Raw genomic sequence first — 16,394 nt, 5'->3', positions numbered from 1 at the left:
TGTTTTCAATTTGTAATATTATTTTTAATATTTTTTATTCTGTGGTCATTTTATAATAATTTGCTTTGAGATCATATTTTTGGAGTTCAACTCACCTGTTGCTCTGTAACCAGCTGTGCTTTGTGTGGAGTAGTTTTTCTGTGTGCTCCTCCAAATGAAAGCTGGTCACACAGCAGATCATATGTTCGCCAGGCAGCCAAAACAACAAATCGCTCAAAATACACCAGATCAATAAACAAAGCGGCGCAATCCTGAGCATTAATTGCTACACAAACAATACCAACAAATGGCGGAAACTCGCCGACGTTTTCGCAACAAGAAGCGGGTAAGTGTGCAATGCATATAAGTACGAACTCAAAATGAGCCAAATCTCCTCTAGGATGATGGACGCCAGGGCGGCGCACCTTCCACGCCGGTGACAATAGCGCGTCGTGAAGATGCGCGCAATGCGCTGGTGCAACCAAAGATATTGCTCAAAAAGGAGACGGAGAGCAACAACAGTAACACGGGCAGCAGCAGCAGCAATAACGAGCCACAGTTGCTCACCGGCAGCACATCTGCGATCAAGACGATCATCATTAATCGCAGCAGCGATGCCACACGTCACAGCAGCGAACGTGGCATGCCCACGGCGACGACATCGGCCTCCGTGTGTGCCGCACTCACCACGGCAAGCAACAAAGAGAAACCTCAAGGTGGAGCAGGATCAACTTCAGGAGCAGCTTCAACGGCAGCTGCAGCTGGACAGGATGGGATGTTGGGACCGCCGCGAATGACACGACCCACCACGCTGCTGATGTCGAATGGCGCCTTCAATGTCAATGCCCGCAAATTGTTTCACAAGACCAACACGGACTTCACCGTCATCGGTGTGCTGGGCGCTCAATCGGTGGGGAAATCGACGTTGTTGAATCTGCTGAGCGCTGAACGCGATGCCAACTACGATTACTATGGACACTTGTTTGCAGCAGACGCTGATGAATGCATTTTCTCCACCCGACATCGTTCAAAGACACAGCAACAACAATCGCAACAGCAACCACAGCAGCAGCAACAACAATCAAAATCACGACGCACCGAATCCTTGCAGTTTTTTATAACACGCGAACGTTTTGTGCTGCTGGACTCGGTGTCCTTCGGCAAGGAGGCAGAAGAGCAACAAGAGTTGCCAACGCTATCGCTCATCATGCAACTGCTAAGCGTGTGTCATGTTCTCCTGCTGGCGGTGGATGAACTGAGTCTGGAGCAAGCGCGTCTGCTGCAGACAGCTTTGCGTCTGCGACCCCGCTCACCCATCAAGAGCTATGTGCCCGGCCATCTGCCGCAGCTGATGTTTGTGCGCACCCGCGCTCAGCGACAGCATTTTGAGCCCGCTTGGCGTGAGTGCTTCGATCGCCAGTTGACGCTGCTCTTCGAGGCCAGCGGATTGCCCATGCATCGGGGACGCGGTGAGGCGCGAGTTATCAACAGTTTTGTGCTGCCTCTGGTGCGCAGCAATGCGGCCACCTGCCATCATCCGGAGCTCTTTGAGTTAGTCCGTGAGTTTCGCGAACGTGTGCTGACCATGCAACGCATCTCCATGTGTCCAAGTCATGACTTTAGCGAGTCGCTGTGGTTCGATCTGATGGCGGAGACGACACGGAAATGCAATTCGGATAGCCAGCACTTTGAGAGCATCTTTGGGGACATCAAGCATCGGCATTTCGAGTCGCTGTGCTCCAAGAGTTGGCGCAACAACGAAGGCGTCGCATCTGTCTCTGCTTCTGCCTCGAACTCGTGGCGCAACGATGCCTGAGCAGAAAGAGAAAGAGCGAGAACGCATGCATGAGAGCGGGACAGCGATAGAGTAGCGTTTAAGCTTAAGTTACAATTAAATAAGATTTTTGTATAAATAAATAATAGATTTTGTTATGCAGAAGATAAAAATGCGGAACATGGATGGAAAAAGTTTAGATACTTGGATTAAGATTTCGTTGTAGATAGAAACAGCATCTCAAAGATCATAGTTTTGTATATAAAGTCAAGTTAGCAGCGGAGTTTCCTATGATGTCGAATATTTGGTATACTGCAACATTTAAAATATACTATATAGGCTATTTTGTAGCCAGACTGTCAAGAGAAGCAACTTAGATGTATTTTTTTGCTGTTCATTTCATAAAAGGCACAAAGTTATTATAACCTTTCTATTCAATGTCGATTCAGGTATTTAAATATTGACTGTTAAGGATTAACTGCAACGATTTCAAATTATCTAGAAACAGCACAAAACGCGCTTTAAGTTTGAAGCTCATAATCGCAAGCTGACATTTGTTGTATATAAAGTTGAACAGCAAAGTTTTCAAAGATGCTTTTCACATACTCTATAAAGCTTGACAAAATTGGTTCGTTGTGGTAAAAGATACAGCAAAAAGTACATCAACTATCCTTGCTTAAGCTTTAGTGAAGTATTTCTCTTATTATAAATCGCTTCTTCTGCTGCTTTGTTATATATAATATAAAGTTGAACAGCAAAGTTTCCAAAGAAGCTCTTCACATACTTTATAAATGCTTTAGCACTTTTTAAAAAGCTTCATTTAGCTTCACAAAATTAATTTGATAAGGCAACCGTTACAGCAAAAAGTACATCAACGATTCGTTTCATCTTTAGTTAAACAGTTATGCCAAAAGCTGAAGTTACTAGTTAAGAAATTCTCTGATTGTGTTTAGCTTTTTCTGCTGCTAAATCTGTGTTCATCCTTTGTTATCCTTCCAAGAAGTTCCTTTTCAAACTGATTGATTGCATTTCTTGCATTTGAAATTCGTATTGTTTATTTGGCGCTTTTGGTAAATATAGAAATGAATATGCGTGTTGTGTTTGATGTTGTGAAAGAGGCGGTGGGGGGGCTGGCTTTGATGTGTTGTTTGTTGTATTTGTTTATTTGGTTTACTGCTGCGATGATGAAAGTATCACGTTTGCTTTGCCTGCGATTGCGATTCCGATTGCATCTCATCATCCTCCAACTGATGATCGAGATCATCGGCATCGACATCGACATCAATTTGAGTGTCATGATCGCGATTCACAATGAGATCGGGTGGCTCCTTTTGTTCACGTTGCTGTTGCTGCTCAAAGTTGTTGGGCGGCTTGCGACAGACCCAGAAAAGACTTTGGTATTCGCTCTGCTTCATCGATTGCGGATTCTGTGCATATTTGGTGCGTATGCCGGTGCGACAGCTCAATATATCAAAGCCAATGCTCTCCATAATGATGACGAGATCCTCGTATGTTGGCTCAATGCTATTCTGTCCCTGCACATCGCTATAGTGATAGAGCAGTGGACCAAGATTCACCCAAATTCCGCCAGGCACAAGAATTCTGAAGTACGAGAAAACAATTTAATTCAAAATTAGAATAGAAATAAAAAAAGGAACTCACTTGTAAATGGTGCGTATGAAATCAATGACATTATTGGCACAATCGATAAAGAAACACGTGGCCACACAATTGTACGCATCGGGGGTTTTATAGACCTCCAGGAAATCTCCAGCTGCCATCTCGATGTTGCCCTTGGGAGGATTACGCACCGGGCAAATGTCGGGAAAACGCACCGAGGCCACCTGATCGGCACGTCGCATATTATTGACGTACTGATGCACCCACGGATAGAGCACGTGCTTGTTCTCATAGTCGCAGAGATTGAGCACAAAATTCGAGGCAATCAGCATAAAGTAGGAGAACTCGTTGCCCTCGCAGGCGTAGCCACGACAGGCCAGCTCATAGGTCAGCCTCCCGAGTCCTGCCCCAGGCACCAGAATCTTAATCTCATTCAGTTTGCTGTCAACAAAAATGAAACATTATTAATTGAAAGATCAATAAGAATACGAAATAAGAATAAGAATAATAATAAACAAGAAACTCTTTCAATTGGTAAAGTAGTTAAACCAATTAAAGTAATTTACGGAATGTTTAACCCTTTAAAACCCATATAAAAGACTTATCAATTCAATTATTATCATTTAGCATTTGATATTTGATTATTGTCAATTGATAACTATAATTTAAACAATTCAAACACCGATCGTTTATCAGATGATACAAATTATATGATGAATGCCTCAAGAACACTCTGAAAATTCTGGGGCATAAGGGGTTAAACCTTCACAAAATAAAAGATTTATGTTTAAGTTAAAATTGGATATTAGAGAGCGATTTTGTAATTATAATATTACAAATAATCTTTACTAAACTCATAAGAAATCAAATTTTGAAGTTCGAAAAACAAATTATTTGTATATAGAAAACTTTAAGCTAATAATAAGAAAATAATGCACAAATAAGTGAATACTATATTAAATACTTTAATATAATAATAATAAATACTATAATAATAAACACCCTAAAAATAAGTATTTAAGATTTATGTTAAACACTATAATTCAAAATACTTAACTATAGATGGCAAACACCTAGCAATTGTATTTTCTAGAAATTATTTTATAACATCTCAATTTAGGGAGTTTCTTCTCTATCATATTCATATTTTTGGTACTTTCAACAATAACTATAGTATTTGTGATTTCTGAAAATTTGGTTTCGATCAGATCAAAATTGTAGGAGTTATTTAAGAAATACTTTCGTATAGGAAAAACTGGTCTTAGTTGCTTTGCCTGATAATATGGTATATATCTGTATTCTATGGCATATTTTGAATGTAGTACTATATCAATATACCGAATATAGTCTTATATTTTTGTATTTTTAGGTATATTAATTTGGTATACTTCAAGAATAATACCGCACTGATTTTTGTTTCAATAAAAATCGGGACATTTGGTATATTTTAGTATATTTGCGGTATATTCAGTTGGTATATTTTAGGAATAATACCACACTGTTTTTGCTTTTATTAAAAATAGGCACTATGTGGTCTATTTTAGTATATTTGTGGTATGTTCGTTTAGTATATTTTAAGAATAATACCGCACTGCGTTTGGTAACAGTTATCTCACAGTCGAGCACACTCGACTGTAGCCTTCTTACTTGTTCATAATATGAAGCTGTTTATTTTGAAATTTCCAGAAAAGTTTATAGAATAAAAATACCAAACTAAAGCTTTTCAAAATATACAATGATAAAGAATACCACTACTTTAGTTATTACCCATAATTGTAAAAAGAAATGAGTAATGAATTGCTTTTGTTTACAGTACTTACTAGTCGCTGGGCTTGTAGTATTCCTCGATGCTGTCAATGATCGGTTTGTAGGATTGTTCTCGCTCGATGGCGCATTCGGCGCTCCAGTCTCGGGCAATCAGTTTCAGCGTTGATTGAGCCTTTAAAATTTTGAGAGGTTCAACAACATCATCATCATCATCAGCCACAACATGATCATCATCATCATCGTCATCATCATGACCACCAACAAGAAACTTAGTCTGAGATAGAAATTTCGTTTTGCATTTTTTTCAATAGAGCTATAGAAATTCATCTCGGCCAAGCCGACAATGCCAATACCCTTACGTTTTTAGTATTTTAAAACTCTCGGTTTTCTTTGCTATAATCCTGAAAACTATTAATACATTTTATTGGAAACTTGAAATTAATATGTATAGAAATTATGACATTTAATTTATTTTGTATTCTGCATAGAAAATATTTGTAGAAAAATTTCTGTTACTTAGTTCGTTTATCATTTCGAGATTTTTTGTTTAAGAACACAACAGATCGGGACTACATATATACGCTATATACTGCAGAAGTTAGCTCAACATAATTAGTTTCTTATTGCATATTTAATCTAGTTGCAAAGTCACTGTGAATGATTATTTTGCGCAGGCTTCAAAATAGAGAAAAAAAACTGTCGATAACATAAAAAAATCATGCTGATTAGAACCCCATTATAATATCCCAATTGGAATGCCAATAACCACTTGTTGCACACTGTGCAATATAAATGATAGAAAGATAGAAAGAGAGCGAGAGAGAGAGCGACTATCCCAACAGTACTTATTACTCACTTGGTCCATGTCGCCGTGTCGCACGTGTGCTGGCGGTTCATCGGTTTCGTTATCGTTATCGGTATCGCCGGCACTGCCGCTGCCATCGCCTGTGGGATACAGCACACGATCGCGCAAAATCTCACGAATCACAGCCTGATTGCAATCAATACCGTTGCCAACGGTATCCAAATGCGTGCGGTATTTTGAAAGCAGTCGCTGATCGTCTGCCGATAAGCTATGCAGATAATCCCATTTCTTCTTAAGCCTCAAATAGGCATATGGTCTGCACAATAAGGGTATAGAGAGAGAGACAGAGAATGAGGAGATAGTTGAGCCGGCGATTCGATTACAAGTGAATGTCCTACATTTGCATACACACACACACTAACACTACACTCACACGTTCATTCATACATATGCATATGTTCACATTGGCCAAAGCCGCTTTAATTGATTTTCGTTATCAGCACACACATGACAAGCATAAACATGTCGCATGGTGGGGGTCGTGCATGTGTGTGTGTGTGTTTGCGTTTGCAGTATGAATGAAGGGGGTAATGAGGCGGCGAGTTATTAAGCGTTTGTAAACAAATCGCATTTGATCACCCACCTGTAGTACTTGAAGGCATTCTGCACCTTCTGTATGTGACGGCGCTCCTCTTCATCCTCTTTCGCCGAAAACGCTAGCGCCGGATCCTCATGCATCTTGGGATGCATGGGGAACGGCAACGATGGCAACATGTCGCTCATGTGCGCGCGTAAATTTCACAAACTATTTATTTATACTTTATTCCTTTTGCTCTCTATTCAGATGCCTCGCACACCGCCGCCGAACGCACACATTGTCAAAATTCCATCTGAGCGAGCAGTGTGACCACAAATTTGATTTGAAAAAAATATCAGCAAACAGTGCGCACAACGTATCCGATTATCGATAACATATCGCAAGTTAAGGCGCTTCTTTTTGAATCAAGAATTAAATGATTGATTACTACATAGTTCGTATTTATTAAGTGCATTACATGTTGTAACAAAATGTTTTGGCAATAAATTAAAATCTTAAGGTGTACACAGAAATAAACAATTGCAACCATTTACATTTTTTGTTTTGCTCTTAACTCGAAGGAATTTTGTAACGAAAAAACAGCATCAACAAAGTGAGAGGTAGGTAAGATAATTCGAATAATGCCATTAATTTAAATATATATCGTAATTTGTACATTAAGTGTAATAAGGACGCCGACTGACATTGATACAATTTGTTTTCCGTCAACACAATTTGGCTGGGTTGCGTGAATTCATTAAATTAATTACTTAATTAATAGGGGGGGGAGGGTAAGATTTTAGCATATGGTACTTGCAGTAATTGGATATATATATGTGTATAAATTAGTATTGCTTAAATAAAACGTAAATGACGCTGAAGTGCGTATAACAATAATATTGTATCGCAACGTTTTTCGGATGTAAGTAAACATATTTAGAATAAGCAGCGCATTTGACCACAGGAGTATTTCGAGTTGTGACATTTTGTAAAAAAAAAAACGATCACGTATAAAAAAGGGGTTTCGCACAGTCGAAGTCGAGATTTAGCGATCCGTCTGCTGTTGCGCTTGCTCCGCTTGTTGATCACTATTGCCCAGCTCAACAAGTTGCGCAACTTCCGGCTCTGCAGGCACTGGCGCTTGTCGCTGCGCCGGCTCGCTGGAGCGTGCTGCTGTTGTCGTTGGTGTTGGGGGCGTCGATGATGGCGTTGTCGATGTGCCAGACGTATCGAGTGGATCGCGATTCGCTTCAGCTGATGAACGTTTAAAGAGGTCCAGATCGCCATTGACATGCGGCGGCCAACGGACCAACGAATCGCTGCCAGGTGAAACAGGAAACTCAACGCGTTCGTCGAGCGTTAAAGCAGCCGCTGCACGCGATGTGCTAGCCACATCATCGTCCAGCTCATGCTCGTCTTTATCCTTGTTCTGTTCCTTCTTGAGGTTCATCTCAGCAATCTGCTTGAGGAATTCTTTGTCCTGTGTCGGGCACTCCAAGTGCACGCAATGAAAGATCTACAAAAAAAGTGTTATAAACATATTACACGATTAAACTCAATTCGACTCACCTCATTTGCTGTATTCCTGGTGCCCACAATGCGTATAAAGACAATGGGGCGTGGCGCAAAGTGTAAATTCTGCCAGGAGCGCGCCTTCTCCGTACGTTTGTCGACCACAGTTTGCCAATTCTTGCGATTCGTTGACGTCTCAATGTAGTAGCTATAGGTGCGATCATCGCAATCCCACAATAGCAAACGCATCGATCCCACATAGTAAGGTTGACCCAAACGCACAACAATCTCGCCGCTGCCCAGCTGATGACACGTATAACCCGAATCCCAATCGTAGCCGGTATAATCACCATTGATGAGACCATTCCGTGTATGACTGACACCATCCGTGACAATGGCGCTCATCTCGACGGTGGCCACATTGACATCGGGCGCCACAAAGCCATCAACCAGCTTGGGCACATTCGCTGTATGCGTTGCCTCCAAGCCCACCAAATGAAAGACCTGCAAAGAATGTGATGAACTATATGCAGAGAGGAAGAGGAGGAGAGAGAAGTTGTACTTACCCGATTCACTGTATTCTGAATGCCCACGAGACGTATGAAACGCACGGGGCGCGCCTCAAAGTACAAATACTGCCAGGAGCGGCAATGATATTTGCTATAATCGATGACACGTTCCCAATGCTGTTGATCGCCCGAGACCTCAACGAAATACGAATAGGCGCGACTATCACGATCCCAGAGCAGCATGCGAATGTGATTAATCATGCACATGGTGCCGAGTTCGACAACGATGCCATCATCATTGCAATCGCTGATACAATGACGTGTATAACCATGCTCCATGTCATACGAGGTGACATCACCGTCCAGCAAAGCGGAACGACATTCGCCCTGAATGCAACGCGACATGAATTTCGCTGTAGCCACATTCTCTTCCGGCCACAATGCGGCACGATAGGGTAACGTTTTCGATGTGCTGCACTCATCGATGGCATCGAGGATCTTGGCATCGAGTATTTCGGGCTTCAGGATGCCCGATGGACGCACCACTTGCAACAGATCCTCCAGACTTATTAGCGGTAGACGCACCAAGGAGACCACCGTTTCAATATCAATATCGGGATTGTAGCGACTCCATTTCCAAACGGACAAAAAGATTTGCACTTCGGATGCAAAGAAGCAGTCACGACGCAGCACCTCCTCTAACGATTCCTAGGGTTAAGAGATCAAGAGTAAAGAGAACTGAACGAAGAAGAATATCGATTATCCTCACCCTTGAGAGCATTTTGAAGGAATCGTGCAGCAGCAGCTCTTCGGCATTGCGATCCATGAACATGAGACAGACCTGTGTGAGCTCCTCCAGATTGTACAGACGCGCCGCATCCAATATCATGCACACATTGTTCAGCGTCAGATATTGACGCAAATAGTTGGAGATGGCCATTTCAAGATCCTGGAATCCATACTGATTGGCCATGCCCAAGATGCCAATGATCGCATCATCGTCTAGCGTCGCCATCGACAGTGTGCCCGAGTAAATGTAACGCAACAGCACCTTAAACGAATCCAACGGCACATCCAATGCGATCTGTCGCTGCGACGTCTCCGACATGCCGCCGTAGAGCAGCGCCCGAAAGTATTCGCTGCGTGCTGCGAGTATGGCCCGATGTGCCGGTAAACGTTGCTCCTCGACCACGAATTCCACATCCGAGTAGCGATCGTTCATGCAGAGTCGGGCAATGTCCACCGAGAAGCGTTCTCCCAGATCAATTTCATTGCTGTATTCGGCGCCTTTATAATTGGCGCCCGAGCAGTCTGTTGTGTTGTTGTTGTTGTTGCTTTTGTTGCGGGCCAGGGTTGTCATGCTGCCGGCGGCAAAGCTGCATGGCGTCCGATGCCCCCCCTGGCTGCTCATTATTGTATAACTACGCATTGCAATTGTGTGTGTGTGCGTGTATGAGTGATGATTGCATTTGTTATGCATGTGTGTGTGTGTGTGCATGTGAGAAGAAAGAACAATTTAACAGTTAGCACAGTTGCCCAAAAAAACACAATTAAACAATATTTCGCATTTTTCCTTCGCTAGGGATGTCACTCACCTTTGTAATTAATTAATTTGCTGTGCTATGCAGCGCGCACTTTTCGCTGTCGTTGTCCGCTTTATTATTTATTCTTTCGTCTTTTTACATGCGTATGTGTGTGCGTGTGTGGATTTATATTTTTCTTGCTTTACGTTGTATTACCTTTAACGATCGTGGCTTTTGTTGACCATCCACGTTACAAGTTACATATGTCCAATATGCGTCTTACGCATTTTTTTTTTTAAATTATATTGCTTTTGATTTGTATTGTTATTATTGCTATTTGATGTGTTTACAATGTTTTCCAATTGTAGCTAGGCTGAGTTGTGTCGCACTTTGACAAACATATCGATGGCAACATTTAATTATCGATGTTTTTCTATGATAGTTGTTAAAGTATCGAATTCTAAATTATGTGAAGAATTTGGTATTATTTTTAATGAATTCTCACTTTATAATAAATAGCTTTCTTAAAACTATTCAATTACCGGTATCAAATCAAAATTTTCTTATAATATACGTTTTAGCGCGTATATCTTGCTTGGGCATATACCAAAACAAAAAATATCCGATAAGTTCAACCTGGTATGTTTCAAAGGCGGGTAAATTTTAACAGCTTGCTTGACGACACCTAAGAGATATTATTTTTATAATTATTTTTATTTTTAATTTATTATATTATTTTTATATATGTATTAATTTTCCGCAAAAGGTCTTTGGGTATTTATTTTTGAACGGTTGCCGTACTGAACTAGTTCAGTATATACCAACTACTACTACAAGTCAAGTACTACGATATTTCGATAAATCGTTAAGGCCAAAATGATAACACAAATATATTTATAAACACAAATATAAACTCTACGTAAAATTAATTTTCGTGTGTAATTTATGTATTTGCTAAACGTTGGAAAGTCACCAAAAATGGCGAACAACAATATCGATGTGCAATGTGCGATAACCGCTTATCGACAACAATAACACATCCCTAACTGTCTCTTTTCGTGGTGCGGACGCAATCTGCAAACTCGTGGCGAAATTTTGTATTTAATTTTTCGTTATTCATTCGCATAGCAAAACAAGGTTAAATGTAATAAACACACAAGTGCAATAACAATAAACTGATCGACTATTTGCAATTACAGATGCCTGGCGTTGAAACAATTAAATCCAGTTGGGCCGATGAGGTGGAACTCGACTACGGCGGCTTGCCACCAACAACTGAGACGATTGAGAACGGTCACAAATATGTGACTGAATACAAATACAACAAGGATGACAAGAAGACGAAAGTGGTGCGTACATACAAAATTTCGAAGCAAGTTGTGCCCAAGACTGTGGCTAAGCGTCGCACCTGGACCAAATTCGGTGAATCGAAGAACGACAAACCCGGCCCCAATTCCCAGACCACAATGGTCTCCGAAGAGATCATAATGCAATTCCTTAACTCCAAGGAGGATGAGAAGGCCAACGATCCACTGCTGGACCCCACCAAAAATATTGCCAAGTGTCGTATTTGCAATGGTGAGCATTGGTCCGTCAACTGTCCATACAAAGGCACCGCTATGGATACGAATCTTATGGAGAAGAAGGCAGCTGCTGCCGCCTCGGCAGCCGTTGATGCACCCAAATCGGGCAAATATGTGCCACCGTTCCTCAAGGACAGTCAAAAGGGTGGCATGGGAATGCGTGGACGTGATGATACCGCCGCCATTCGCATCTCCAACTTGTCCGAGTCGATGACCGAAGCCGATCTGGAGGAGCTGGTGAAGAAGATTGGACCACAGAGTAAAATGTATTTGGCGCGCGATAAAAACACCGGCCTCTGCAAGGGTTTCGCCTACGTGCATTTCAAACAGCGCAAGGACGCTGCGGCGGCTATCGAAATCCTCAATGGTCACGGTTATGATCACTTAATTCTGAGCGTCGAATGGTCCAAGCCACAGAACAATTAAAAAAAAAAAGAAAATACAAAGAAAACAGCGTGACGTGGAGAACGACATAAGGATATCGTGTGTATAAGCTAGTGGCGAAGGTTTTTTTTTTGGTTTTTCACTTATCAAAAGGCCCAAGCATACCGCATTTTGTTAAAGTAAATATAGTACGAAAGGTATCTAAGCTAAATACATCTAAAAACAATAATAACAAATAAAATAATGGTCTTACTGTTGCCAATTGATAAAAGAAATATTCAATCACAGTTTACTTTACAAACGGTGGCAACATTAGTGGGGTGCGTGAGTGTGACGTCACAAGTGCTGCTGTTCAGTGTTGCCAATTGATTGTGCACAGATTGGAAGGAGAGCACAATATTAAGGCGTGAGGGTGGGTCGGTCACAAGCGGTGCTGCTCAGCGTTGCCAACTGTAGCGCGATGGTTGGCAACATTGCGGGCGATACAAATTATTAGTCATTGCTTTAAAATAAACAAGAATGTATAGAAAAGAGAGTTGGGAGGATTTTTAAAGTGAATATTCAGTTAATACTTTTACTGCCGATTAGCAGTTTTATTTCTCTTTTTTTTATTTACAATCTGTCTGCAATGTAATAATAATAATATTGGGTATGATACGCCAAAATTGCAGACAGCCTTGGAAAGTGTTTAATTTAAGTCGTTGAGGGATTTAATATTTTATTGATAATTTAAGCTGAACTGAACTGTGAATTGGCTATTGGAATTGTTGGCTTGTTATAATTATGAACATAATTGTATTAAATAAAAATCTGCAAAATACCGCATGCGATATATATTGAAGTCTTACACATCCCTAAATAATGACGATTGCTATCGATTGGCGTGCGATAGACATTTGGTCAGCTGTTATCGCTATCGCTCTTACCCCACAGCACCGATGTCATAACCTCGTTGGCGGCGACTTCTTTGGGCCCCAGCAATTTGTATTTACTTTCCCGAATTGTGTATTAAACTTTTTGTGGCCGGCGAAAATGTTGACGCTGCGACGTGGTGAACAGTTGCGTGCGCGTCTCCAAGCACTCTGTCGTCGCTGCCTCTCGGCCAAAACACAGGCGGCAACAACGACCAACAACATCACAGACGATGCTTCAGAGTACACCGCAGAAGCCGAGTATCCAGAGATACGGGATCTGAGCTTTAAGGCACGGAAACAGCAATCGGCTGCCGATTGGCACAATGAGATAAAGTCGGTGGCCACCGTCGAGGAGAAGATGATCAAATTGAATATGCCGCGTTATTATGGCTTCAAGGTGGTCGATCTCAATGACAATCAAGTGCCGTACAATGCGCTGCCACTGACGCAACACTATACGCGCACAGTGCTGGAGGAGCAGAAGGAGGAGCAGCCGACGGAGACGGCTTCGGAGGAGAACGTTAAGCTGGATGCCATTGTGAAAGCGGCACGCGAAGATGTTATCGAGGCGCTGGAATATGCTCACGATATCTACAAGTAAGTTAATCTCTACAGCCGGCTCTTTTAGCTCACAAATATCATCCCTTTTGACCAGGCATCAACTGACGCAGCTGGCGACGCCACCGGATGCAGTGCAACGTGAACGTCAATTGACACAAATCATTGTGGAGCAAGTGAATCGCGCTGTGCTGCAGACGCTCAGCGCTGATTATGCGCATTTGCAGCAGGTGGAAATCGATTACAATCCGAGGCACGAGGCCTTTTGGGCTGTGGGTGGCGTTGATCCGCCCAAGAATGTGGTCAAATCGAAGCAGGGCCACGAATGGCAAAAGGCCGATGCACACGAGAGCGTTGATCGCCTCGTCCAATACACCGGCGAACCATATTTGGCTTTGCGGCATCGCCTGCAGTTGCCCACCTGGCGCACCGTGGAGGAATCGCAGAATCTAACGCTCGCTCAACAGCTGCCACGCTACAAGTTCGATGCCCGGACCTTGGGCTATACCACCAAGCATCAGCATGCCATCAATGTGCCCGGCTATTGGCCAAGTGCCAATGCCCCCAACTTTGGCCTGCTCTCGTTCCAGTCACGTGCCCATTTGCAGCTGCGCCCAAAGTCGTATGGCGTGGAGGATGCGAAGGAGGCATTGCATGCTCTGGCCATTCAATCGTCGTATGCCTGGCTCTTGGCTCAGGCCAATTACAATGGCTTCAATACGTACAACGAACTGACGTATCCGCTGAACACACAGACTGTGATTACCAATGGCCGCGAATGGAGTTTCTATTCGTATCAATTGAATACGCTGCTCGTCCATGGCCCCCACATCGATACGAATCCCGTGGTGAATTTCTGTCGCGGCACACCAGCATTGTCGCTCTATGGCGACATCAACGAAGCGGGCAAATGCATCGACTTCAATGAGGCCACGTTGCGTCAGCTTCTGAAGCTTTACGGCAATGTGCCGAGCATTCAACGCACAGCGGATGAACTTTTGCCGTATGTTCGTGATGCGAGTTTGCGTCGTGCCGCCGACTATGAGAATGAGGAGCAACGTGTCTTCCTCGAGCAGACATTCAAGCATTTGGCCTCGAAGCGTCCGCGTCACCTGGAGATACCCGAAATCTACATGTGGGAGAAGCTCTACAAGATCGATCATCCCACACGTAGCATGGAGCCGCGTCGTCGCTTCTTCGAGTACGGCATCAATCCGTGGCGTCGCACTCTCGACCAGCATGACAAGGAGTACGTGCCACGGGCTGTGCGGCCGGGTGGCAAAAAGAATCGCGAGGGTCGCTACAAGAAAACCTATTATCCCTAAGTCAACTGTTCTTTGCTGCCTTCCTTTTTTTTCTGTAATTTTGTAATTCTAAACGAAATGTAGAAACTATTAACTAAAATAAAAACATATTGTTTTTTGTTGTACAAACGTTGTGGAGTTATTTTTCTTTTATTTTCAAAATTCTAAAAATTTTAAAGTAGATTGTAAGTCTTGATTCAATTTCTTTGCGATCTAAAAAAAATCTTGAAATTAGATTTTTAGGTTGTAAAAATCTTGAAATAAGACTTTTATGTCAAATTTGCATTTTAAGATTAAAAAAATATTTTATTTTAAGAATTTAATCCTGCCTCTACATTAAAAAGAAGATTGAAAATCTTGATTCTTTCTTATAAACAAATCTTAAAACAAAACTTTTTTCTTTACTCATCGTTTTGAGATTAAAAAGTTTTTAAAATCGAAAAGATCTAAACCTTCTTGATTAAATTTTGGCATCATATACAATTGATTTAAGATTTTATTCTGGATTTTAGCACGTTTTTTCTTTATGTATAGGAAAGAGGGCGATAGGAGAAAAGTTTTACTTACGATTTTTATGTGGAAAGGGAAACAGCCCGAACAACTTAAATTTTACAAATGATACTCGACTCTTTTTTTTTATGATTTTCATCCAAAATTGTACTTTATTAAATTGGAATTTATTCATAAACGTTAGATAACTTTTATTTTCCATTTACAAAATAAATTTCATGAAAGAAATTTCCATTTGTTTACATTTGTTTGCAATAAACTCTGAATTCTGTATAGTCTACAGCTCTGAACTTTAAAATAGCAGTGCAACACAACAAAAACTAAATAACGGATTTTTATCATATTCCTTTTTGTAAAATGGAACATATACGACTCTCTTACGACGATTTGTGCAACCTTTGGTCATAGTTCTTGGCGACCGCTTTTAAATGTGAAAGAAAAGTGAGTGTGACGATACCAAGATATTTAACATAGTTCAGGTTGGTCCAGGGTCACGTCTTCGAAGTGAATAGCTGGAGTAGTGTCATTGACCTTCGACTTCCACCTTTTGCATCAAGCAGCTCATCATCAAGCAATCCAGATCCTTCAATCCTTCAAGTCCGTTTGCAGCTTCTCATCGGGTGGAAGAGTTGTACTATACCGTATAGTATATGTAGAGGGTCTTGGAGGGATCTTCAATTGGTATGGATAGATCAAACACTTCCCTGCGTTACCCTAGCTTTCATTTGATATGATACCGAGGGGGAGTCTCTAACTCAGACTTTGAATTCGCGTCAATTCAGAAACGATTTCAAAATGCCAAAGAATCTTACTTGCGTCATCAAATAAATGATAATCAAGAAATATGAGTTATACTTTAATTCAAACAATAAATAACTACCTTTAAATTTCCATTAAAAAAAATAATTATAATTATAATCAACAAATATGAGTTAAGCTTTAATTCAACAAATAAATTAATAGCTTTTTCTTCAATAATAATAAGATTGAAAATCTTGATTATTTCTTATAAACAAATCTTAAAACAAAACTTTTTTCTTTACTCATCGTTTTGAGATTAACAAGTAAGAAAGCT

General features: G+C 41.4%; 5 protein-coding genes across 7 annotated transcripts; 3 read left to right on the top strand and 2 right to left on the bottom strand.

Annotated features, from left to right (window-relative positions):
* The first annotated feature begins 168 nt into the window (after window positions 1-168).
* On the top strand, window positions 169-1,946 carry LOC132795213 (protein SMG9). Its single transcript, XM_060805801.1, has 2 exons — window positions 169-325; window positions 380-1,946. The coding sequence occupies exons 1-2, from the start codon at window positions 287-289 to the stop codon at window positions 1,793-1,795; spliced, it is 1,455 nt and encodes a 484-aa protein (XP_060661784.1). The 5' UTR covers window positions 169-286; the 3' UTR covers window positions 1,796-1,946.
* Window positions 1,947-2,774: 828 nt separating this feature from the next.
* LOC132795214 (carnosine N-methyltransferase) lies at window positions 2,775-6,818 on the bottom strand. Of its 2 annotated transcripts, none has more exons than XM_060805803.1 (5): window positions 6,589-6,815; window positions 5,997-6,261; window positions 5,194-5,312; window positions 3,416-3,814; window positions 2,775-3,355 (listed from the first exon to the last, which is right to left on the bottom strand). In XM_060805803.1, exons 1-5 carry the CDS (start codon window positions 6,726-6,728, stop codon window positions 2,947-2,949), a joined length of 1,332 nt encoding a protein of 443 aa, XP_060661786.1. In that variant the 5' UTR covers window positions 6,729-6,815; the 3' UTR covers window positions 2,775-2,946. The 2 variants fall into 2 exon arrangements, with proteins under 2 accessions (XP_060661786.1, XP_060661785.1); XM_060805802.1 differs by having other exon boundaries at window positions 2,787-3,355; window positions 5,194-5,414; window positions 6,589-6,818.
* Window positions 6,819-7,513: 695 nt separating this feature from the next.
* On the bottom strand, window positions 7,514-10,465 carry LOC132795212 (BTB/POZ domain-containing protein 9). Its single transcript, XM_060805800.1, has 5 exons — window positions 10,139-10,465; window positions 9,313-9,964; window positions 8,601-9,251; window positions 8,092-8,538; window positions 7,514-8,038 (listed from the first exon to the last, which is right to left on the bottom strand). Exons 2-5 carry the CDS (start codon window positions 9,952-9,954, stop codon window positions 7,568-7,570), a joined length of 2,211 nt encoding a protein of 736 aa, XP_060661783.1. The 5' UTR covers window positions 9,955-9,964; window positions 10,139-10,465; the 3' UTR covers window positions 7,514-7,567.
* A 612-nt stretch (window positions 10,466-11,077) lies between these two features.
* On the top strand, window positions 11,078-12,308 carry LOC132795770 (eukaryotic translation initiation factor 3 subunit G-1). Of its 2 annotated transcripts, none has more exons than XM_060806652.1 (2): window positions 11,078-11,203; window positions 11,266-12,308. In XM_060806652.1, the coding sequence occupies exon 2, from the start codon at window positions 11,266-11,268 to the stop codon at window positions 12,073-12,075; it is 810 nt and encodes a 269-aa protein (XP_060662635.1). In that variant the 5' UTR covers window positions 11,078-11,203; the 3' UTR covers window positions 12,076-12,308. The 2 variants fall into 2 exon arrangements, with proteins under 2 accessions (XP_060662635.1, XP_060662636.1); XM_060806653.1 differs by having other exon boundaries at window positions 11,117-11,210.
* Window positions 12,309-12,939: 631 nt separating this feature from the next.
* LOC132795769 (large ribosomal subunit protein mL65) lies at window positions 12,940-14,899 on the top strand. The gene is made up of 2 exons (XM_060806651.1): window positions 12,940-13,544; window positions 13,603-14,899. The coding sequence occupies exons 1-2, from the start codon at window positions 13,066-13,068 to the stop codon at window positions 14,828-14,830; spliced, it is 1,707 nt and encodes a 568-aa protein (XP_060662634.1). The 5' UTR covers window positions 12,940-13,065; the 3' UTR covers window positions 14,831-14,899.
* Window positions 14,900-16,394: the final 1,495 nt, after the last annotated feature.

Source organism: Drosophila nasuta, chromosome X (genome assembly GCF_023558535.2).
Source record: "Drosophila nasuta strain 15112-1781.00 chromosome X, ASM2355853v1, whole genome shotgun sequence".
Lineage (NCBI taxonomy): Eukaryota > Metazoa > Arthropoda > Insecta > Diptera > Drosophilidae > Drosophila > Drosophila nasuta.
Note: the sequence above shows the minus strand (reverse complement) of the source record. Positions and strands in the feature narration are given on the sequence as shown.

Excerpts from the sequence above, each read along its gene's own strand:
- LOC132795770 (XM_060806652.1), top strand. The coding sequence starts at position 11,266 with ATGCCTGGCGTTGAAACAATTAAATCCAGTTGGGCCGATGAGGTGGAA.
- LOC132795214 (XM_060805802.1), bottom strand. The coding sequence starts at position 6,728 with ATGAGCGACATGTTGCCATCGTTGCCGTTCCCCATGCATCCCAAGATG. Across the intron at positions 5,415-5,996 it reads GACACGGCGACATGGACCAA|ACTAAGTTTCTTGTTGGTGG; the intron begins GTGAGTAATAAG and ends TTTCTATCTCAG. Across the intron at positions 3,356-3,415 it reads TTCATACGCACCATTTACAA|AATTCTTGTGCCTGGCGGAA; the intron begins GTGAGTTCCTTT and ends CTCGTACTTCAG.
- LOC132795212 (XM_060805800.1), bottom strand. The coding sequence starts at position 9,954 with ATGAGCAGCCAGGGGGGGCATCGGACGCCATGCAGCTTTGCCGCCGGC. Across the intron at positions 9,252-9,312 it reads CCTTCAAAATGCTCTCAAGG|GAATCGTTAGAGGAGGTGCT; the intron begins GTGAGGATAATC and ends TCTTAACCCTAG. Across the intron at positions 8,039-8,091 it reads CCAGGAATACAGCAAATGAG|ATCTTTCATTGCGTGCACTT; the intron begins GTGAGTCGAATT and ends CTTTTTTTGTAG.
- LOC132795769 (XM_060806651.1), top strand. The coding sequence starts at position 13,066 with ATGTTGACGCTGCGACGTGGTGAACAGTTGCGTGCGCGTCTCCAAGCA. Across the intron at positions 13,545-13,602 it reads TATGCTCACGATATCTACAA|GCATCAACTGACGCAGCTGG; the intron begins GTAAGTTAATCT and ends CCTTTTGACCAG.
- LOC132795213 (XM_060805801.1), top strand. The coding sequence starts at position 287 with ATGGCGGAAACTCGCCGACGTTTTCGCAACAAGAAGCGG. Across the intron at positions 326-379 it reads GTTTTCGCAACAAGAAGCGG|GATGATGGACGCCAGGGCGG; the intron begins GTAAGTGTGCAA and ends AATCTCCTCTAG.